The 25,507-nt window shown below is 36.4% G+C and overlaps 1 protein-coding gene across 1 annotated transcript in view; it reads right to left on the reverse strand.

Annotated features, from left to right (window-relative positions):
* LOC135220476 (A-kinase anchor protein 9-like) overlaps positions 1 to 25,507 on the reverse strand; it is a 465,336-nt gene that overhangs the window by 21,480 nt on the left and 418,349 nt on the right. Inside the window, 2 exon segments of the mRNA XM_064257603.1 lie at positions 10,095 to 10,309; positions 22,996 to 23,154. Of these exon segments, the coding sequence (XP_064113673.1) occupies positions 10,095 to 10,309; positions 22,996 to 23,154 (374 nt within the window).

Genomic DNA, 25,507 nt, shown 5'->3' on the forward strand with positions numbered 1-25,507 from the left:
CGTAGCAGGAGAAAGCAGAGATTGTAAAAGAGAGACACCAGTTAGTCACAGAGAGATATCCTCAGTAAAAGCCACAGATCAGATTATCAGTGAGAGATCAGCAGCAGCAGAGATCATCCGTGAGAAATAAGAGAGAAAGGGACCGACGAAGGATCAGAAGAAGAGTTGTTCGAGAGATGGTTGGATACTGGTCTAGTCGTCTTCAGGAGTGGACGAATTATCTCGTGTTATCTCGACGTCGAGCAGACTTCAGAGAAGAAGAGGTCCTGCTAGAGGTTTTGGGGAGTTACTGCCTTTCAAGTAGACTAGTTTCTGCAATACGGAGTCAAGAGGACGTCTGCAATCACCGTTTTCCTTTTGAGAAGCCATCCCTTCGAATTGCCAAATGGACTAGCAAGTATTTGAATTGCCTCACTGTTCCCCCAGTACATGCAGTGTAAGATTCTATCTTTTTATGTCAATAGGAGATACCATTCTGCATTTACCTTTGTTAGTAAGCTTGTAAATAAACCTTTGTTGTGTTAGTGTTTCTTTCTATATTCGTATCCCCAGTTTCAACTGTTGGTGTTGAAATATATATATTTTTTTTATTATTTCATATCGAACCAGAAGCGGACCTCTCTCAGAGGCCGTAACACCTGCTGATCACGTAAGGTTGTATTGTCACCCTGATTGAGTAACCATACAAACTTTCAAGTCCATTGGAGGAAGGGAACAGGTAAAAAATTGAGTTACAAGTTTAGACCCAAACAGACAGACAAACACAGAAGTAGAGTTCAGGGGTGCACCAATGCCATAAGGCCCAATTTTAAAGTAAGTGCTTCATTCTACCTTATGCTTGAAGGGATTCACTTAGAATTTTACCACTTATTGTACAACTACTAATACCAAAAAGAAAAAATACAAGCAGGGCAATAAAAATATTTGACCTTTAAGTTTATAAATTTTGCAGTTAAAAATTTTTTTGAAACTTACAAAAAATGACAAAAATAAGTTGCAATCATAAATAATTTTCCCCACTTCTAATTATAGATATTTAGTTACTATACAAGCTGTTCATTGGATTTGGTTCAGTCATCTTGGAGATTGTTTCAGAAAACAGCAAAAGAAAAAAATGATTGCTTATTTTGAAATAACTCTGAAACTACAACAGTTAGAAAGCTGATTTTTTATCTATACCTATTTTGTCATGTAAGAAATATGCCATGAAATTTACAATATAATCAATAGAACTGCGCTCTCTCTTCATTTACATTCTATACCTAAAATTTGCATTTACAGGGATCACTGATGCCATAAGGCCCCACTACAAATGTAGTGCTTGTTGCTACTTATGACTGAAGGGACTTGCTTCCATTTTTACCGCTATCTGGGTTCCTGAAGCTAGTTAGTCCTATATATCATAATAAGCATTTCTCTACACAGCTAACACGCTAGCACTAGAGAAAACTGAATACAGTGGGGACCCCATATTTGTGGATTTCTCTCTGGATCATATCTACCCATTATTCGCAGGAAATTCGGGGCATTTTTCTATGAGAAATATTCACAAGTTTCAGGTTTTCATTTTATCAATTTCATCATTAAATGCACTTTTTGTGATAAAACTACTAAAATTACAAGTATACAAATTTTTTGTGGGGTTTTCTTGGGTTTTAACTAAGAAAAACAGGTTTTGACGTAGGAAAAACCTATTTTTGGTAATCGCTATTGAGTCCTCAAAGGATTTACCCTCCATGGTGTGTGCCAGCGACCCATGGTGATCAGACTAATACGTATCAAAGAAATATTTTTTAGCCTGGTCTTGTATTATGCCATAATGATAAACACTATGACTACTGCTTGTGCGCACCGGCCATCTCGTTTTATGATTGGGCCAGTTAAAAGACCAAGATCCATTACTCTGTTGGTTGACACAGGATGAACCTTTTACCCAAATTCTATGATTGTTTGTCAGGGAAATGGGAGGGTTTTGAGACTCAACAGCGACTACCAAAAATAGTTTTTCCTCCGTCAAAACCTGTTTTTTTTTTATGCTGTAGTTACTGCTTCGTACGCAAAGGAGCATTACAAAGAAATTGACAGGTGAAGAAAAAGTTGAGCTCACAAAATTTCCATCCCAAATACCTCAAAGTTTAAAACTAAATAATCTCAGTAAAAAAGATAACGAAACTAATCAATAGGATCTGCTTTTAGTTTAAAGTTCTATGGTGACTTACCTAAGCATGCTGGGTATGGTTGCAATCCTGATGCACCTTCCCCTGCAATACTTAACATACCCACCCATTAGGAGACCCCTGGTTTTCTGTTGTGGTGTCTATGGGGTCATGACTAACCATACCACCTACTGATAGTGATACACAGTGCAGTTGAATTTGTTCCAGCTCATGGCAGGAGTGTTTTAAGAATACCGACTCGATGACCACTTCTGAAGAAGGCCAATGATGTATGTACTTACTTTCCTAATATCATGTGATCTAGAGAAGGAATGTGGGTTAGCCTTTTTAATGAGGGACACTAAAGCTATTCTTAACCCTTGCAGAGAGAGTGGTTTGTTCGTGCTAAGATGTAGGAAAACTGGACCTTCTGAAACATTTGCCGTGATCTCTAGGTAAACCTTAAGTGCTTCAACTGGGCATAATGTTTTGTCTGCTAAATTGAGTTTTCTTGCCCAGGAATGATGACCCAGGGGACAACAATAATTGGTTATCAGCAGTTGGTGTGATATATTGTCCCCGTCTAAGAGAGCCCAATTCACTAATACAGGCTCCTGATAATTATGCTACCGGGAAAATCGCTTTTTGGAGCATGCAGGCGGTAGTTATGTCAGGTCCGTTGAATTGAGGAGTACATAAAAGTTTGAGTACTTTATTCAGGGACCAAGTAATTGGAAATCTTTCAGGTAGAGAAAAAACCACAGAACAGAAGTGACAACTTTTATGTTGGAATGAATCCTGAATCCATAAAGCAAGGGTTCTGTTAATGCAGCCTTGTATTCTATAACTGTTCTAGCTGCAAGATGTTTGTCTTCAAAGAGGTGTATAGGAAAATTCATTAGTGTTTCTATAGAAATCTTGATTGGACTCTTCTGGATATAATCTAACCATATTTTCCATTTGGCGGATAGATGATGTCTGTAGGTTTTGCACTAGGTACCTAGCAATATTAGGTGAGTAGTTTTCACGGTAGATTATATTTTAAAAATCCACACAGGAAGGTCTCAGCTTAGAAAGGAGGATGCATTATTGACTTTTCCTCCTACTTTATGAAATAGCATAGCGGACGGTAACAGAATTTACCTCTTCGTCCATTGTTGAAGTAATAGGAACCAATGCCAGTTCAGCCAATTTAGGGCTATTAGGTAAGCTGTTCCTTTGAAGGTTACGAGTTTGTTCACAACCTTCGAAATCTGGGACAATGGAGGAAAAAGATATATCATTTTCCAGTTGTTCCAGTCTTGTAGGAAGGTATCTCTCACTACTGCTTGACTGTCCAAATTCGTGGACACATGTACTGGGAGTTTGTGATTCTTGTATGTGGCATAGGTCCACTTCTGGTTGTGGAAGTAGGTTGTTCATTATTTGAAAGGTGTGGTTGTCCAAAGACCACTCTGCTGAGGCTGTTATATTCCTTGACAAAGAGTCTGCCATTACATTGGGAGACCTTATAGGGTGAATTGCAGACAAATGCCACTTCTTTTCCTGTGCCATCTGAAGAATGGCTAACATTACCATATTGAGAGGAGGTGAGCGTGATCCCAATTTGTTGATACAAGACATTCCAGTCATGTTGTCAAGGACCAACAGAAAATGTGTCTCTTCCAGAGGTCTGAGTTTCTTTAGAGACAGAAAGAAAGCCATCAGCTCTAGGAAATTGACATGACAATTCTTCAGGGTAGCTGACCACCTCCCTGCCACCTGATGACACTCCCAATGTCCTCCCCAACCTGTCAATGAGGCATCTGTGTGTATGGTCACTTTTACAGATGGAGGAGCTAGGGCGACCTGCTTTGACAGAGATTCCTTCCAGGTCTAAGTTTCTGATGGATTTTGTGAGATTTGTTTCGCATCCTTTTTCTTGCAGGTGACATCCAAAATTTGTTCACAGTTTTTCAGTTGTAATCTGAGTATTGGATCTGTTATAGACACAAACTGCAGCAGATCCATTATATGCTCTAACTGCTGTCTGGAAGCAAAGGGCTGTGTCAGGAACCTTTGGGGGTTTTTCCTTATTTTGTTCTGTGTTTTGAGGGGAAGATACAAAAGGCCGTGAACAGTATCCCAACAAATTCCCAGCCATTGAAACTGTCGGCTGGGTGTGACGCGGGATTTTTTCCAATAAATTATAAAGCCTTTTGACTAGAGTCTGTTGACTACTGTTCCTAGGTTTTTCAGGCACACTTTTCTTGTGGCTCCCCAAACTAACCAGTCGTCTAAATAAGCTATCAGGTGTACTCCTTCTTTTCTTAAGTTCTTGGACAACTACCATCACTAATTTTGTAAAGATTCTCGGGGCATTGTTTAGTCCGAAAGGCATGACCTTGAATCTGTACGTACTTTCCCTATTCAGAACCCTAGGAAAGGGCAGAAGGGAACGGCAATAGAGACATGCCAATATGCATCTTTTCACATCTTTAGAAACTGTCCAGGTCCCTTTAGGAATGAAAGAATGTGCTTGGGGAATGGTAGTCATTCGAAAATTTTGGCAAACAATGTGTTTGTTCAATGTTGACAGGTCGAGGATCACCCTTCGTTCTGAAGAATCCTTTTTGGGAACACCGAAGAGACGTGCCTGGTGACAAATGTAAGAATGTTTCTCTATGGCTCCTTTTAAGAGGGCCTTCTACATGAAATCTTTCAAGAGGGGTTGGTTTTTGAAAGTCAACCCCCGACCAAACAATTCCTATTGGGATCCCCCCTTCCTCTGGCTTTTCCCTCAATTGGCATTCCAGGTGTTGCTTTACCTGTTCCTCTATAAGCTGGTTTTTGGACCTTGTGAAAAGGATATGCTTTTTGCTGTGCAGGTTTTTGTCCCTTTTGAGGGAGCTGTCCCTTCTGACCACCTACCTGCGTATGAGGAGAGCTATTTGAAGTGTACATGTGATTATATGATTTTTTTTATCAAAGCATGCCTTTTTTGGATTGGGTAAGGGGGATTTCCTGGTTTTTTGTTCCTGAAGTCTTTTCCCAGTAGAGCAAACACTGTGCAATTTTGTTGACATGCTTGTTCTTTTATTTGAGTCACAATGGACTCCTCAAACAGGTCTTGGCAGAAGGCATTAGACTAATGAGGCAGTCACACTGGGAACTGACTTGTTGGAGTTTTCCAGTACCACCATTCATGCTTTTATGCGCCAGTCTAAAAAGTCATAGAGAGCTTCCCATAATATTCTCATTAGGCTTTTAGCCACAACAGCAAAAATTATCCTAGATTCTTCTGGAAGCCTTTTTGTGGCTATTTCTAACAATGAGGAAGTGGTTAAGACACTAAGGTGGGGGGTCCTACCACAAAACTCTGATGCTGATGTAACCTCTGAAAAAACCCTTCTCATTGGAGTACCAAATTGCTGAGTTGCAATATCTAATAGGAGCTTTTCCCTATCAAAAGGAAGTTAAAGCATTGCCCATAATTTTGTGAAGTTTTTTGAAACTTGGATAACCGAAGCAAATTATTTTAGTTCTGTTCATGATGGAAGTGTAAATCCATTTCCCATTTACCTGATGAAGAGTTTCATCTACTACAGTTCTCAATGCCAAATTGCCAGGTAAGAGAATTTACTTTTGAGGTTTCCCCATGTCTGGCACAGGTGGTATCTGGCACCATTCAGTTTTAGGAAATGCTGCCCTGTCCCTAAATTCAACATGCACTATTTCTATTATGGTCTTTCTCTCATTAATAAGGTACTTACCATCCGGAGAGAAAATACACATAGAGGCATCTCGCCAAGGATTATCAGCGTCAGAGTAGGATTTTGGAGTCTGTTACATTTTGGTCGTAAGACTCATAACCGGGACTGGCCACTTTGTTGGTTCCAGTTGGGTTTGCACTCTTTAACTCTTGTTTGGGCAGATTTGATTTAAACTCTGCCTATTCTATTGCTAGATGCCAGACGTTTACATTTTGGTGTATACATCACTGACTTGATTTCACTAATATCTTGTTCAGAATCATGCAGTATATCCATTATCTGTTGCTGTTCGGCAGCAAAAGCATCTTTCATGTCATTCATTATTTCCTTACGGAACTGATCTAATACCACAAACTGTGTATCCCTTTTGGGGGAGCTTGCATATCCTGATTGTGCATCTATAGCTGAGCTGCAGCTGTCTATTCCCCAGGGGGCAAAGTCCTCAGTGAATTGCTATAACCTTCTGAAATTGCTGCCACTTCTATTGGGTTCAGGTGGATCCTTATAGCATCCCTTTCAGGAGAAGGATCCTGAACAGCTTCTGAAAGCTGCATGGGAATTGACTTGCTTCTATAATGTTTCCCCCATGGTTAATTGACATCTGTGCCCCTGGTCCTTCTGGGTTCAACAAGGTTCTTCCGGTATCAATATCTACCTCAGTCTTTAACCCTCTTACGCCGAAGCGGTAAAAAAAAAATTGTCTCCCGTGTGCCGGAGGTGTTTCAGAGTGAGCACGGAAGCAGAAAAAATATTTTTTTCAAAAAATCACAGCGCGCTTAGTTTTCAAGATTAAGAGTTCATTTTAGGCTCCTTTTTTTGTCATTGGCTGAAGTTTAGTATGCAACCATCAGAAATGAAAAAAATTATCATTATCATATATAAATAATGCGATATATGATAGCACAAAAACGAAATTTCATATATAATTGTATTCAAATCGCGCTGTGCGCAAAACGGTTAAAGTTAACTAGTTACTTTTTTTCGTTGTAATGTACACTAAATTTCGATCATTTTGGTATATAACACATTGTAAAACGATAAAAGCAACACAGAGAAAATATTATCACAAAATAATGCATGAATTCGTAACGCGCGGACGTAAACAAATATTTTTTTCAAAAATTCACCATAAATCTAAATATTGTCCTAGAGACTTCCAATTTCTTTCAAAATGAAGACAAATGATTGAATATTACTATACTGTAAGAGTATTAGCTTACAATTGCAGTTTTCGACCATATCTCACGAGTTAAAGTTGACTGAATGTCGAATTTTTTTATATATATATTTTTTATATGCAATTATTTCGGAAATAAGAAAAGCTACAACCTACAAATATTTTTTGTTTTATTCTACATGAAATTGCACACATTTTCATATATAAAACTCTATGAAATGCCTAATATGAAATGGAGCAAATATTCGGAGAATTGTGGCGGAGAATCCGCGCGCGGGAGGGAAGAAAGAATTTTTTGTTAAAATTCACCAAATAAATCTAATATTTTGCTAGAGACTTTGAATTTGTTTCAAATGAGATAAATGACTGAATATTACTAGACTGTAAGAGTTTTAGCTTACAATTGCGTTTTTCGATCCATTTCGGTAGAGTCAAAGTTGACCGAACGTGGTTTTTTTCTATTTATCGTGATTTATTTGCAAATATTTCAAAAATGAGAAAAGCTACAACCTTCAATTATTTTTTGTTGTATTCTACATGAAATTGCGCACATTTTCATATATAACACTTTATGTAACGGCTAATTTAAAATGGTGCAAACATTACCACAATTGCACGTATGATTTTTTTGGAAGAGTTACCGCGCGGACGTAAAGAAAATGTTATTTTTTTCATAAATTCACCATAAATCGAAATATTGTGCTAGAGACTTCCAATTTGTTGCAAAATGAAGGTAAATGCTTGAATATTACTAGAATATAAGCGTTTTAGCTTACAATTGCGTTTTTCGACCATTTCGGTAGAGTCAAAGTTGACCAAAGGTTGAAATTTTGGCAATTATCGTTATTTATATGAAAATATCTCAAAACTGGTAAAAGCTACAACCATGGGTTGTATTTAGTTGTATTGTGCATGAAATTGCACACATTTCCATATATAAAACTTTATATAACGGCTAATTTTAAAATGGTGCAAACATTACCACAATCGCATGTATGATTTTTTTCGGAAGAGTTACCGCACAGATGTAAGGAAAAAGTTTTTTCATAAATTCACCATAAATCGAAATATTGTGCTAGAGACTTCCAATTAGTTGAAAAATTAAGGCAAATGATTGAATATTACTAAAATATAAGAGTTTTAGCTTACTATTGTGTTTTTCGACCATTTCAGTAGAGTCAAAGTTGACCGAAGGTTGAAATTTTGGCAATTATCGTTATTTATATGAATATATCTCAAAACTGATAAAAGCTACAATCATGAGTATTTTATTGTTGTATTTTACATAAAAATGCGCACATTTTCATATATAATACTTCATGTAACGGCTAATTTACAATGGTACAAAAATTATGTCAAAGTGACGAAATAATTTCCGAGATGCGTCACAGATACTTTTTAGTGCGGCAAGAAAGAAATTCGCGCTTGCGCGCCTGCGTAACAATTGTAAACAAAACAACACCTTGATCCGTGAACTCCCAGCATCCCCCAAGGCGCGTGATTCAAAAGTTTTAGGCTGGTAGGCCTATAAGTATTTTTCCGCGAATTTTTAAAAAAACTTTTGTAAGTCGACGTAAAATATGTCCAGTCGGCACACGGGAGACAAAAAATGTCGACGTAAAATACGTCCAGTCGGCGTAAGAGGGTTAAAGCAGAAAATGGCACTATTTTTCTATACTATATACAAAAGCTTCAAATGCATACTAAATACTTGTCTTATGTGTACAGTGATGTTTACAGGCAATCCCAAGTTAACGACAGGGATTCCATTCCCAGGCGAGCACCATTAATGAAAATCGTTGTTAAGCAGAACAGAACAATATTTATGGTAACAAATGGTATTTACAACAATGCAGACGCCGATCAACGTCGATAAACTGCTTACTGACGCCAAAAATAGTTTACCAATGCCGACAAACCACATACGTACTGATGATGATAAGCCGCATGCAGGCACCAATAAACAGCATACCAACACCGATAAACCACTTACAGACAGAAAATCTGGTCGATGACATTGTTAGCTAAGTGTTGGAAAACTGAAACGTGTTAACTGATGCCGCCGAAAAGCAGGGACTGCCAGTATTGTACAAACAGTGCCCAAGAATAAAGTTTCCATACTCAGCAGATTTGTTTTATTAGCCAAATTGCACAACCTTGAATGTCCCCAGACTCAACAGTCTACCAAACAAGGGGAAGAGCAACAATAAGTGCATATAACACCTAGAAATTCTGGTAAAAACCAATCACACTCTTCATTGTTCATGAATCTGAAGCAATGTTCATAGCACTGTAAAGAAATTTCCCAGTTTGTTGCAGTAATGATAACGTATTTACAATACAGTGTTTTACTTCATAATTATGACAGATTCTCATGTAGGTGGTTTCTCATTTACAACACTGTAGTGTATTTTCTGTAGTTATTATGAACTTCCACATTAAAAAAAGATCTAGCATGTACTACTATTATGAATTAGTTTAAGCTTAAGACTCAGCAACATCTGGTTTTCTGCAAAGTAAGATCCACAGATTCACTCATTTTGTTTTTCGCAGCATCTTTGACCATGATATTTACACTGATTTTTGTTAAATTTTCTTGTGAAAACAACCTTCCAGAGCTCCAAATTGCATATAAACTAATGTTAGTGAAAAGAGCAGCAAGGAACAATGAAGAATCATCAATCTCAACTTTAATTAGATAGTGACAGGACAGTACAAATGAGGAAGACATATGAACATCATCACACAGTTTTAAAATGTCTCACTTAAAGACCACAAAGACACTGGAAATCAATAAATTTCCTGAAAGCTGTGAAAGTAACATCTCCATTATAGATCCAACATTAATAAAGAATTGAGAAGGGGCTACATATAAAACAAGACGAAGGAAAAACTATAAAATAAAATAAACATGCAGTTAATGTTGGCAATTTATAAAATAAAAATAAGATCTACCTCTTGCAAATAAAATATGAGTTGCTGTGTTCATAAAATGGGAAAAATACTTACTTCAATTTACATCTAATTTGTTTCTTTTCACTAGTAGCCTTTGCCCGACTTCTACCCGCTGGATTGTATCCCTCAGCAATGTCATGCATACGAGATATAACTTGAACCTCACTGTCTTTGTATGTTCTTAAGCATGACAACAGATACTGCTTTTGATACAGCAAAGACTTCCACCTTGATTTCAAAATTAAATTTTCATCATAAATGTGAGGCATCTGAAAAAAATATATTTGTATAGTTTTGTATGAAGTTTGTGGTCAAGCTATTCAAGTTCTGTCATAAGCAAGTGGATTCCTTCTTAAGAACTGATGTGAAAAGGGCACAGAATAAATACTTAACAATGCATCAACAATGTTAATATTAACAAACTATAAAAGCCTTTATAAATACCTGTTTTATCAAGTAACCTTAGAAAAAGCAGACCACTTCAAACTGATAAAACAAATAAAGATTGGGTACCTATTCAGCCAGAATACCAGGGTGATAAAAACTTATCCCCAAGAAGCTCATTTAACATTACTGGTAATATCTACTTAACACAATTTTAAACTGGGTAATTTCCCTTTCCAGTATCTCTCCATTCACATTAAAGTCTTAGATATTCAGCTTAGATACTGAATGCTTAAACTTTTGTGTTAGTCAGCTACCAGAAACTTTTCTCCCATCTACTGATGTGAATTTGCTGTTACCTAACATTCTGATGGAACAGACAAAAATATATTGAACTTTCTTTGAAATGGATCTGATAGGTAAATTTACAATGTTGGGCTTTTGGAAATCCACGACGTTAAAGCTGTCAAAAGAGTTTGAAGTTTTTATGTTAACTCACCTAGTAAGAAGGGTATTGAAAAGCATCATACTCTTCATACAACAAAACTTGATAAGCTAAATGCCACTGCTTACAAATGGTTTTCTTTATAAGGGTCTGAGTGCCTGTATGTATTTCAGGACCAAGGATTCACTAAAATTCTCTTAAGTTCATGTAAAAAAAAATAGCATAATATACGATACTTGTAACTCTTCAATTGAAATATTTCAAGCTTTGAAATCTAAGACACCAGAAAAAACCTGATAGTCAGGAAAGGAGTTTAGTGATTATTTTCACGAACCTGCATAAGAAAATCACCCTACTACAGAACAAACTTACCAAGTCAACAAAATTCTGGCTGTCTCTATTGCTCTAATAGCAAAAGTGGTTGGTGAAAATGACATTTTTATAATAAAAAGTTTTACATATGTACTATACTTAACAAGTAATTACATAGCTAATATTCCTAATTCGTGTGCCAGCTTAAATTTGAAATCCCCAGCAGTGCTTCTCTTGTTTTAGTATAGGTGACAAGGGCTGGCCCACTTTCAGGGAAGAATGAGTAAAATACAGCTGACGAGCTCAATTTCTTTGTGCCCTATATCCGTGAGAGGGGAGGGAGGGTTCCTACTCTGTAATTACTTGGTAAGAATATATAAAACTTTATTATAAACTATATAATTAACTATTCTATTCCGAAAAATTCAGTGAGATAAAGAATTTTTTAAAAAGAAAAAAAGAAGCTAGCATTGCTTAAAATGCTTATTGTATCCTTAATTGATAAGAGACCTACTGTAGGTAGTTACTGCCTCTGGTTAGCACTCCTCTTAACCTGTAGTGGTGCGGCAGTGGGTGGTATAGCCATGGAATGCCCATTTTAATGGGAGCTTTGTAGCGAAGACGTAATCTGATGGCTACAAAGCATCTGTGGAAGTTATGCAGCTCAAGAAGTTATACAATGGCTAGCAAAACTTTTGGAAAGAGCCCTTGCCCTGGGCACAATACATACCGCAATGAAAGAACCAGACAATGCTGTCACCTACACAAAATTAGAAACCACTACCCATCCATTAAAAAACTGGTGGGTACTCCAGGTACATAGTACCCCCAGGCTCCCGAAGACTCGACAGCCTATATCAAGGTGGAAAGAAGTAGAATAGGAGTATAACTCCTATTCTCTATCCCCTAACACCATGCCAGCCACAGATAACGAACTTAGCATTCAGACTCATTCAGAATAAACATAGCATTTCAAATCGTATGTGATCGTACAGCCTAAACAATTTGAAATGTACTAACCTAATTGTACCCAAAGTTTAATGCTATGACACCCAGTTTACTTCAACTATACTATTTTAACCCATAATCAAAACCATATTGCGTTGTGTATACAGGGGGTCCATAAAGTCCCAGTACCATTACAAGTATTTATTGCTCAGAAATCATGTAACACATAGAGTAATGCAGTTGTTTGTAGAATGTTCTACATTTCCTCAAGTTTACATTCAGAGCACTTCATGCAGTATATCACCGTCAATATTGTGAGGGTAACTGGAGGTGCACATGTGGAATGTATTGCATGAAGTGCTCTGAATGTAAACTTGAGGAAACGTAGAACATTTTCCAAAAAGCTGCATTACTCTATGTTATATGGTTTCTGTGCAATAAATACTTGTAATGGTACTGGACTTTATGGACACCCTGTATTATCCAAGACATATATGGTACAAACTGAATACAGTAGTGCCTCAGGTTACGAAATTAATCCGTTCCAAAGCGGCCTTCGTAACCTGATTTTTTCGTATCTAGAACTACGTTTTACATGTAAACTGCCTAATTCGTTCTGAGCCCTACAGAAACACCACAGTAAATTTGATAATAAAGCTAAATTGACCAATAAACAATGAAATATAACAATTTGGAACATTCAATACTTAACCTAACCGTTACTGTACCTGTAAATGAAGTGTATTTGTGTACAGGGCACAAGAACTACTGTGTACATGTAAGTACATATGTAGTAAAATGTGGAGCCTTACCTTTTGAGTGAGGTGATGTCCGAAAGTGGTGATAGAGGGAGTGGACAAATGGCAGAAAACATGAACACTTAACTTTACGAAACACATTAAAAAATGGCAGAAAATATTAACACTAAACTTTATGAAACACATTAACAAATGGCAGAAAATATTAGCACTTCTTGATTATCTCCATCTTCTCTCTATAGAAAACATCCTCTTCTTTCCGTGAATGAATGAATGAATGATTGGAAGTTCTCTTGCATCCTGACATCGAAGGTCATTGACGCCGATCTTCTTTCCGTGAACTTCAGCAACATTCTTGGGACCCATGGCTAATAACATAAGTCATTAAGTTTACACATAACACAATAAAGTAACTTACATTACAACGAAAGCGAAATCACTAACACGAATTTACGTTAACAAACAAAATATATGTGAACGAACAAATTCCAGGTGTTTACGATAATGATGACCAATAGGAAAGCAGGATCTTACGGCAGTGACTAGCATCAGGAACAAATGGGAGAGTGGGAGGATGGTGGCGAGTCTACTGAGTTGGCGGCATGCCAGTTTTAAAATTGTTCTCAGCAGCCCGGGCGAATCTCGGACTTTACGCTTTCGCAACCTGAATTATTTTCGTACACAGAAGCAAAAAAATCTTCATCTTTGCTTTCGTAACCTGAATTTTTCGTACGTAGGGACTTTCGTACGTAGAGGTTCCACTGTATTTTTAGTTGATGTAGTCAATATCCTTAGCCTGAATTGTCACTGCATCAGAGCTGTCACAAGACTGACTGACAGACTGTTGTTGATCAACACCAAACATTCAACTCACAACCAAACCAACAAACAACCGGCAACTGATGCTTAAGCACTATTACAAGTATACTTACATTCTACATGAAATAACCAAACAACACTTTTCACAGCAAAATATATACAACAAAACATAATATCTTTCTCCCACATAATACACATTTCCACTTCATGTAAATAAGGAAAACACACAAAACTATATCATAACTTGTGGAAAAGTATACTCTCTCTTGTCAAAGTTTCAACATAGTACTTCCCCGCAAGAAGAAATTATGCCAACATTATTTACAATAGTCCTGCCCTTATCAATATCTTTCTGGCTTCTGCAGCTGTTTGAGTAGTCCTTCTGCTTGGGCGGGTGCTTCACTAAATGTCTCCTGTCACAGGATTAGTTTTCCCTATCTCCTGCCACTGCTCTAGGATGAATAACTTTATTACAGGTCTCATGAGCTGGCTAAGGGGCCGTTCTTAGAGCACAGTGGTCCTCCGTATTCACGGGGAGATGGGTATCAGACCCCCGTGAATAACCAGAACCAAAGAGTATTTGGAGCCCCTATGAAATGGTCAAAACTGCCTATTAAATTGATAAGAAAATACAGAAATTTGTAGATATTTCTCATAAAAACACCACGAATAGGTGAATAAGGCCTGTAGAGGAATCCACGAATAAGTGAGTCTGCAAATCCAGAATTCGCAAATAAGGGAGGTTGACTGTAGCAACTCTTGGGACCTTGTCTCACTCCATATGTAACTCAATCACTTGGCCCAAATTCCACTTGCTCTTTGGCCCCTTGTCATGAATGAGGACTACTTCCCCTATCCTGGGCCAAGAGCCATGCACTATTCCTATTCAATGGGTCTCTCGTAACGTTGTTTGTTAAATACTTCATTTCCCATCTTTTGCGCAGGTTGTCACACAACCTGGATACAAACAGGGATATTTTTCTTGGTGAACTTCCTTTGTCCAAAGGTAGGGTCACCAGAGATCTCTTCCCAGTTCACTACTTCTCTTGGGAAGGATTTAAGCTTTCTCCCAAGAATCAAATGATTAGGGGTTGAAATTTCCAATTGATTCAAATCCCTGGGCATGTAACTTAATGGTCTATCATTGATGATTCCTTCTAGTCCTACCACTATACAGGTTAGCTTCAAATGTGAGTAAGGCTTGGTCAATGATCTTTTTTGGGCATGACTTGAGAAGTCCTATCAGCATGTCCCTTATACCACCAAACCACAGTGCACTCACTGGAATGTACTTCCAATTACACTTTATATCTAACAGAAGTTCCTTTACCCTGAGATTCTCAGATATGGTCTTAAGATATTATTTGTAGCGGTGTTGTAACTCAACATGAGTGCTTGGAAACCTCTTCTGCTGCAAAACTTTCTAAAACTCATGAGGAACGAGTCACAGGACTGGTTATCAACTATGTAGTTCTACATGTACGCCTCTGGTTATCGGGCACATAAATAAGATGATATAAGCCTTCTCAGGGCTCTGTCTATTTCCCTTAACTCATAATGTGCTGGTGTAGTCCAAGCCTGTGGTATAAAAAGGTTGCTTACATTGCACCCTGAACTCAGGCAATGGAGAAACTGCACTGGGCCTATTTGGACTCTACTGTGTTCTCCTAGTAATAATACAATAGTGTAAAATACTCTTAGTTAGTTTTAGTGAATTGCCTTATCTGTGGAATCCAGAACTCTTGCCTGACACTCACCACAGTTGCATCTACACCCTTAAGAGCATTAGCATCATGATATTGTCCTGGTAAAGTTTCAACTGGTGCAAGAGAGCTATTTTTGGTTGTCTTACCCCCTTTATTAAACTCTTGTTCCTGTTGGAAAAACTCCTTTTGCATGAGGACAATAGTCTCATTCTTTGCACTTGGAGTTCTTCCAAGGTCAATTCACCAGTTCTTTTCACATTGGCTGAACTCCTACAATTATTCAAAAATTGTAGGATCCATGCTGTGGTCCTATAAACCTTGCTGAATCTTTCCCAATTCACCAAGTGTGTCACCATTCAGGTTGTCTCCTATAGTACTTAGCAAAACGTTCTCTCCCCTAACCTGAACAAGTGATCCACCAACCCATGACCTATCTATTAAGCAAGAGGAATTTTTTAACCAAGGAGGCCCCTCCCACCAGAAAGAACTATCCAAGATCATTTCTGTCCTTTTCCCACGTGTCAACCAGTCACTGGGATTATCATCCACAGGCACATATGACAGCACAGCCTTTGGAATTCAAGAGTTTATTTCCTGTACTCTATTTTTCACAAATTCAGAGAGAACACTTTTCGATACTAGACAATTCATTACTAGCCAAACTCATTATTTTCAAAGGATTCTTGAATTAATTTGGACATTCTTGCTGCCAGAAACAATGCCATAAACTCAATCTTTGGAACATTCAATTCTTTAGTGGATAAGGAGTTCCCCTCTCCTATGCTAGTGTATTTCTAGGAAAAGAAATATCAAGACATTTTTGGAAAAGAAATATCAAGACATTTTTCCAAGTCTTCAGATAACTCAGTCCATTGTTTCTGTAATAGGTTCAGGAATTGTTCACCCGTATTCAATTGCTGCTTCCACAAATTCTGCAAGTACTCTATCCTTGCCCTAACAGTAACAGGTAGAAGTGCTCCTAATGGATCTTATATCTGTGCAATAGTTTTTAACACTTCTCTCTTAGTCTGATTGGAATTATCTTAGTAGGATGTTTTGTCAAGGTATCTTTCTTTTTGTCCCAATTCAGACCGAAGAGTCTATGAATTTCTCGATCTCTGGCACTATAATCCCATATGCTCTAGTATAGTTTGAAACTAGTCATTATTACTTGTCCATTCCTTCAGATATACGTAAATGTGCCTCTACATATATCTTATTTGCTTCAAAGAAAAAATTTACCAGTTCATCATCATTGCTGGTGAACTGTAAGTTATCTATAAATATTCCTCTTTTCATCCTTTCTACATCACCTTTTTCCATAGATAAGTGCTTTTAAATCGTGGCATTCAGCAGAAAAGGAGAAAATGTAGCTCTAAATAAAACAACTCGAAACTTATACACCAACTATTTACTGCTAGGGTCTGTTGGATCTTCCAACCATAAAAATCTTGTATAGTTTCTATCTTCTTCCTTAAGTTGCACCATAAAAAAAGCCTTCTCTGTGTCACTAATACAGGGAAACAATTTTGTTTTAAACAACAGTAGAACTTTGAGTAGGTCAGCTGTTATATGTGGTCCCGTCCACAATCGATCAATGAGGTGCCAAGAAATTATTGTCTTCCTCAGTTTTAAAATATTCCTATCTCTCTATGAATCTCCTATCATCATGATCCTTCATGATTTTCTGGTGGTGTTCTAGATACTGAGTGTCCTTCCAAAACTTGACGCACAGTTCCTTTAATCTGTTCAAAGCCTACCCAAAACTGGAAGTTAATTTCCTTTTACTGCCTTTCCAAGGCAATGCCACAACATACTATTTGCCAATTTTGGAATAGGTTACAGTACTCTCAAAGTTCTCCAATACCTTCCATTCCTGTTCCATCACCTCACTGCAGTCAATGCCTAAATGATCTAAACTCCACAAAACTCCAAGGTCTCCTTGGTGGGATGAGAACTACAGGTTCCAGTTACTATGAAACCAAATACTACTATGGTAGGTAGCAATACTAAATCTTCAAATTTCCTAAACCCTGGATGTTAAATGTTGTACACACTGTCAACCCCTATGAACAATTCAATAGATGATTGTTTCTCTACGGGTAGATAAAAATCTTTATCAGCTAAACTGATTTTTGTTCTACATAACAACCTTCAATTCTTCTTAACGTTGACTTTCCTAGCATATTCTGGTAGCTCATCTACCACTATACAATCTATATTTATTAATCTACCCTGGTGAGGTACAATGATGTTCACCATTTCATACTCTTCAACTGGTTTAGAAGTCAGATAACCACTCAATGATGTATTTTCAACTCCTTGCTCTTATAATGGAGTCCCTCAAGGACAGATCTCTTTATAAATGATCTCTCAGCACAGGTATCCAAAAAACTTCTCTTTCGCACAATGCAACCTCTTTTACCTTTTAGGGTTATTGTGGCTGTAGGTAGGGGAAGTCAGATTGACGATAGACAATTAGCCAACAGACAATGTGTCTGCAGGATAATAGGCCGACAGGACAACTGGTCAACTGGAACAGTTGAAAAAAATGTTTAAAATTTTTATACTAAACTAACAAATTTTAAATTCATTTGAAGTTCCAGGTCTCACCCAGCTTTTCTTAAATTAGTATTTTTCCAAGTCCTTTAGTATCATGGAGCTTGTCAAGACAGAACAGAACAGGGTGGCAGAAAACTTATATTTGAAGGATACATATATGTTATCAACAACAGTGGAACTCCATCTGGACACTCGCATCCCCCACTGTCGATTGGAAATATTGCTTCAAAGGTAAAAGGAAAAATAAAGACTCTTGCCGAGTGATCTGAACAGTTGCTTTCAGTAATAATAGATTAAGTAACTTCAGACATTCCCTTGAGCACTGCCAGAGCTTTTCAGAAAAAGGTATCTATCAAGCATACAGTATGACTGAAAAGACCTGTTATTATTGAGAAAGAACTTTATAAGACTCCAAGAGATGGCGATTTTTTTATTTGTGAGTGTGAAGAGATTTCTATATTTGGTACTTGAAAAAAATTTAGAAATTTTATCCAAAAATAATTTAGAAATTTTATCCAAAAATAATTTAGAAATTTTATCCAAAATAACTGAGTGATTCTGTGATGGAGCTTTGACTCTGCACATTGGGTAAACAGCTATGCACTGTTCATGCACTGATTTGTGAAAATAAAAGTGCCACTACTTTATTGCATAGCAAAAAGCAAATCCAAGGAGATATATGAAGTGATATTTAAATTCCTTAAAAAGGGAAAGAATTGAAATGTGACGTCGATCACAGTAGAGTTAAGAGAGCAGCTATGAACAGCATTAAAAACAACCTTCCTCATGTATCAGTGTAAGGCTGTTTTTTTCCACTTTGGACCAGGGGTGCCGTTTCAGATTTTTGTTGTGGGGTGGGGGCAAAGACAGTTTGGCAAGCAAAGCAAGCCTAATAAGCTTTTTTTTCTCGAACTATTTTATGTGTTTTTTGAACCCACATGAGCAAGGTCTTTCAGCAAAAATTATATAATCCCACTACTATTTGTTTATCTCATCATCACTGGTAGCTATTAGACAAGACAAGGATCAAGAAACGTAATATTTCAGAGAAATTTCATATGATTATGGCTGCACATTTAAAAAGAAAACATGCTGTTACTTTCTTGGGGTTTGGGGATGAGGGGGCAAGTTGAGGCTAGCAGGGCCAGGAAGGGGGGGGGGGGGGGGGCATTGAGGACCCTATAGTGAAATGAACATAATGAAATGTCAAATAGTTGGCATCGACATCTGCCTCGTTGCATGATTCCTATGCAAGTACACTCAAAATAATTTCATCTGTTTCTGCATCTAAGAAATGAAGAAATTGTTGAAACAAAACAGCTAAGTACATTGTTTGGTGGAACAAAGACAAGAGATTGCAACCGATTTACAATTATTGCATTACCCAGGTTGTTGTAGCATGTTGGTAAACTGTCCAAAGCAGAGGCGTCATTTGGGGGGGGGGGGGGACTGGGGGGTTTATGGAGGATTATTCACACTACAGGTTTACAAACATGCTACAACCACCTAGATAATGCAATAATTATAAAACAGTTGTAATCTCTTGCCTTTGTTCCACTGAACGATGTACTTTTGCCTCAACAATTTCTTCATTTCTTAGATGCAGAAACAGATGAAATTATTTTGAATGTACTTGCATAGGAATCATGCAACGAGGCAGATGTCGACGCCAACTATTCAACATTTCATTATGGTCGTGTCACTACAGGGTCCTCAATGATCTCCCAAAAAATAAACAACTCGCTGGAAGGGTAGCACCACGCTTTTAGCATTAGATTCAATGTCCATACACCATAATATTTCCAAATTAATTTGGAAATTTAGGCTTGAACAATTAAGCACTGAGATTACTTTAGAAAAGGTGTTATCATTGTTTAACATAATAAGAGGAAACAAACAATATATTTGTCATAAGGAGAGACTAAAAAAACTAATAGTCAACTATGACAAGGAAAATGGGTTCTAGTTTTCATGGGCATATGAAACACAGGCCCAGAGTTCTAAGTTGTTCTAACTTTCCTCCTCTGGTTATATAGGATTTGAAATGCGTCCATACATGATTGCCTCCACAAAATACACATACAGTATTCAAATTGCACTCTGAAACCTTGTAGTGATTTTGCATCTGCATTAGGAGTCTCAGTTTGTTAGAGTTTTCTAACTAAATACATCTTAATTTTGTCTTTTTTGCCATATGTTTCTTTTAACAAGTTCACTCCTTGGAAATATTTATCACCTTCCAATTCATTTTCTCAAAATCAGTATGTTGGTGTACTAATACTTCATTAAGTTCCCAAAATGAATTCCATTCAGATACGACTCCATCATAATGTCTGAGGTCTAATTTAGGTAACTTAACATTAGCTTTCACAAGCAATATCATTGCACTTGGTTTCATCATCCCTTACAGCTAGAATACACATGATGGAGGAGTTTAGTTTAAGAATTTTAGTGTCTACCTTTAGGCTATACTCTGTTTGATTCATAAGTTGGTCAGGGTGTCCTCCAGGATCCATTACTAAATCTAATATTTTGCTATCAAATTCCTGGATTTTCAGCAAATATTCCTTCAAGGAGTCCTTCAATGAAAAATGCTATTAATATCACCATTATCAATAGTGGTTTCAAACTTATTTTTACCAGATAGTTATCACAGAACTTAAACCCATATGTAAGTTCTTGATATTAAAAAATAGGTTCAAACTGCCTAGGTGGAATGCGTCTTGATAGGTTGTAGTCATTTTCTCAACTTTGTCTAAAAAACAATCTTCTCAAAATAGAAAGGAAGGTTAAAATTCCACCGAGATACTACTATCAAAAGATCAGGCTTCCATTAGGCTAGGCGATGATTGACCAATTCTAAAATGGCCACCATCATCAGCCAGTCATGTTTTTATCTTTATCGCCAAGTAACACAGCAATCCTTAAAATTTCATAAACACTTAATCCAGTAGTATGTATTAGCATTTCTAAAGATCATGCCAAACCTATGTGAAAATTCATCTTGCGTGAGGGGGTCTGGAACTTAACCTCGTGTAAGTTCAGGGTAAGACTTTTGTTGTATTCAAGTGCTTGAACTAACTCAAAGCTCTCATCAGAAATCCTACTGTTCTTAAATACCAGTCTGAAATCTTGAAAACAAACATCTTCCCTCCAAAAACTGAGATTTGGCACTGTAAGTATTGAGTTTGTTCTCTATATGAAACCATTATTTGAATAAAAATTTTTCCTTCATCCCAGCAGAACATTTTTGCCTTCAAAGGATTAACACTGCACAAAGAATGAATCATGAATCAGAGTGGCTGGCTGCTGGGAATCAAGAGATCTATATGGACATGAGCAGTACCTAATTTCAATTAAAAATCATTGGTGACGAGTTGTGGTCCTAGTGACTCAACAGCAATGGCTTCAAGGCACTACTTGCACAACTTAAAAACACACCTGGACAGTATATTGAATTATACTGGCATTCAAATCAAATTAATCACTGATGCTCTTATATATTTCCTCTATATATAAAATTGCAAATATCATTACCATATATTTCCGTGTTAAGACAACCTTTAGATAAGACAAGGTAAAAGGTATGGCAAATTTTCCTGAATTTACCTCATATCTATAGTATAAGATGACTACTAAATTACAAAACCATCTCTGTATAAGCATGCTTTTCATTATAAAAGCATGAGGAAATGTTAAAGAGAAAGTGTGCATAAAACATTTGAAAATAGCAGTATCTCTGATGCTATGGATGGTCCCAAGGATGATCTGCACAACAAGGACGATGAAGCCGAAGTCAACTAACCAGGACCAGTCTGGAATCCCTACGATGATGGCATATGAGATGAATTTTTTTTATATGTACGAGTCTTTTCAAAACAGACAGTGATAGTTGTGAGAAATTTGATGATTTTAGATACACAGGCTTACAATCTCTTATCCATCATTGTACAAACTGAAAAGCTCCAAAAATTTCAATTTTTTTCTTTTGGAGAAAAGTAATAATCTGACTGTACCCAAGTAGTAAAGTATATTGCATGTATGCCATTTGTATTTAATATTGTTTAGTCTCAAAATCTTGGCTGATTGATTACTACTTGACCTCTTCTTTGCTGGTATTTGCTAAATAAACATTATTTGGAGATACTGTTTCTTGTAAATGAAAAAAATTGGATTTAAACCATGCAGATTACTGGAGTTCTAAAAACCAGAATTTTTAAGTGTAGGATGGAGCATCATCATGAGGGATTACAGTCGATGAGAGAGAGAGAGAGAGAGAGAGAGGAGAGAGAGAGAGAGAGAGAGAGAGAGAGAGAGAGAGAGAGAGAGAGACTATTGGCCCTTGTTAGATTGTTACATTGACAGATATCCATCTACAAAAGCTGAATTATAGGCATTTGTATTGATAATAATTTTTAGAAAACTGTTCTTTTACTGCATCCAATCATTTTGCATGTATTATTGCCATATCATGCTACAAAGTATGAACAAAGCAACCAAGCGCCATTTGCATTTTGGTTTTGTTTACTTTCTTAATATCTTAAAATCATCAGCTGATTGCATTTTACCAACACCATCACATGGATAAAAGTAGATTTCATTGATATGGAATTATTCCTTGAACAGGCTATTTATTATGAAGATATGCCAATAGTACATACTATACAAGTAAAAGTGGCTGTATTACCTTTATAATCAGTTTATTTTCATAAAGTGAATCTTTTTATGTATGTTGCTGGTTATTGCACCATGGCTGAGGCTAGCAAACAGATAAACACCATTTCGTATTTGAAGTTTGATTTCCAGAATGATAGTACAGTATAAAACAATCCCCCAATTTTTGGAGGTGAATTCAGGATTTATATGTCATCTTATACATGGAAATAATATGGTACCAAATAAACGTTGTTGATCAGGGATTAAAAAATCATTTTATTCTAAGCATGGGAAAAATCTACAGTTAAAGAGCAATAAAAATTCTCTATCATCACATTTGAAATAACAATAATTGGTAGACTTACCCTACAATTAAGGCACATATTACTGCTATCAATATTGGCTCTAGACTGCAACTCTGCATCTTTATGTGATAATGCATTTTGTAATGAGACAACTTGTTCTGTATACCTTCTTACTTCTCTTTTCAGGCAGATCTCATTACTTGAGCTTTCAATCTTTTCCTGTAAAAAATTTAAGATACATTCAGTATGTTTTCCAAAAATTCCTCAAAGAACCTACAACTTTCAATACAGCCACGAAAAATCACTAAAGAAATCTGACAATAATGTACCAAAAAACAGCCGATTTAAGACGTGCATTGTTCATAACATATGTGGCAGTGGGACATTACAAACACCTGGCTGATGAAAATGCTATTTCATTCTAATGATCACTTTACTTTTTATTTTAACTACCGTACTCTCCTATATTATAATGAACATATGCTAATGGTTTACATTGTCATTCCATTATCTAAGAATATTTTATTTTCTTTCATTTTAATACGAATCACCTTTTAAACCCATGTGCTAATTACATAAAATGTGATGTAAATGTATATAGGGAGTCACCGGTTTACAACAGGGGTTCCGTTCTTGAGATGCGCCATAAGCCGTGAATCGTCGTAAGCCGAGACATTGTCGAAAATTGTAAAAAATCATAAGAAAAACTTACTTTTAATGCTTTGGGGTGTATTGAAAACTCTGTAAACTATATTTTACTGCATTTTTAATAAAATAAAAATTCTTCAAATATTGATTATTTTGGCTTTTTAGCGTCATATTTCTTCCGTCGGAACGTGGCGTAAACCTGGAAATAATTTCTGATGAATGAATTGAAAAGTGTTGTAAACTCAGAACGTCGAAAACCACAACCGTTGTAAACCAAGGAATGTACATAGAATGTCAGTACTGAAAAGCCTTTCCATCTATGGACAGTAACATATCAGGAACTGTCAACAATCTATGAATATTTTGCATTGAAACATACAAACCTGTCCATTAGAATAAACCCCTAAAAGTTCCAATGCATGAAAGGATGGCATTTATTAATGACAGTCGACCCATGCTTGTTTGTAGTTCAGCATTTGTGGTTTCAGTTATATGCACATTTTTATGTGGAACATATATAAAGTCTCATCTCTGAACCTTAACATGGTAACATTGAAAACCTATCCTTCATGCACACAAAGACAACAAATTAGTGTAGGCAACTGAATCAAACTCCAAGTTAAGTAAAAGAAAATAAAATTTGTTACAGGAACAAGAACAAGCAAGGCTCTGGTTATCAAGGTGATTTGGATTAACAAATACAGACGCCCTACAGAGAGAACAAATTGTTCAGCAATGAGACACGGGATACTGAACTAAATTCAAATGGAAGAAAATTAAACATTCCATTCGTACATTAATATGTTAATTCAAAATGAAACAGAAAAATGAAACTTCTCCATTTGAACATTATATGTTCATTCAACAAAATAAAATATCACATAGTAAACAGTCATTTCACTCCAAACATTTTTTCCATGAGGAGTTGAAGGCAGAGTTCCTGTCAAAAGGAAAATATGGTCCCCATTACAATTAGATGACATGGTGCAAAAGTTAAAATAAAAAAGGGAAATGCATAACAAAAGTAAAATATTGAAAATAAAAAGTTTACTGCATCGATACTTTAAAAGTGCTTAAGAACTGAAACTGCAGTTAGTATAACAGGCTGTTGCTAAAAGGTGACATTGTATTTCCCTACAATTTTATAAACAAGGTAACTATCTAATTTAAAAAGACCTGAACTCAGATTCATTAGTTGATCGTTAAAATGCTTAATAAATGCAGATTCAATTATGTTTCTTTTTACAATATAGTTACATATTCTATGTTTGGCCATGAGCAAAAATTTGAACATATTTTTAGAAAAGTTAAATAATTTGGTACCGTCTATTAATTTCACCGTTGAAGAAGAAAATAATTGTTCATTACCGTTTTTAGATGTTTTGGTTCATAGAAGGGATAGAAGCTTTGTGTTTGATGTTTACAGGAAACCTACCAATGTCTGTTCTTATATCCACTATTATTTAGACCACCCTGTTAACTCTTTCATATCCGCTTAGTTTTGAGCACTGTCCCCCCAGATATCCGAGGTGTCTGAGAGCGCTCGACAGTGCGAAAAAATTATTATTTTGAAAATTCAGCAAAAATATAAATTTTATGCCAACAATGTTCATTTTGATGTCCTTTTTTTCTAAATGTTAATATTTTATGGTGGAATAGTCAGAATAAGAGTCCCAGCCCTCTAAATACAAAAAAATGTGAGTTATTTAACAAAAAAACAAAAAATCTTTACTTTTTTTTATATTTTCGTTCCTAACCCAAAAACTATGAAAGTCAGGCAAATGAATTATTTTTAATAAGAAAGCCAATAAAATTCCCTAAATATCGACATATAAATCAATGGAAAACGAATAAGTCCAGCCGGTGAAAAAATCGATAGAAAAGAGAATAAGAAACATAGCGCTCTGCCCGGCGCATTATGAGA

This window comes from Macrobrachium nipponense, chromosome 2 (genome assembly GCF_015104395.2).
Source record: "Macrobrachium nipponense isolate FS-2020 chromosome 2, ASM1510439v2, whole genome shotgun sequence".
NCBI lineage: Eukaryota > Metazoa > Arthropoda > Malacostraca > Decapoda > Palaemonidae > Macrobrachium > Macrobrachium nipponense.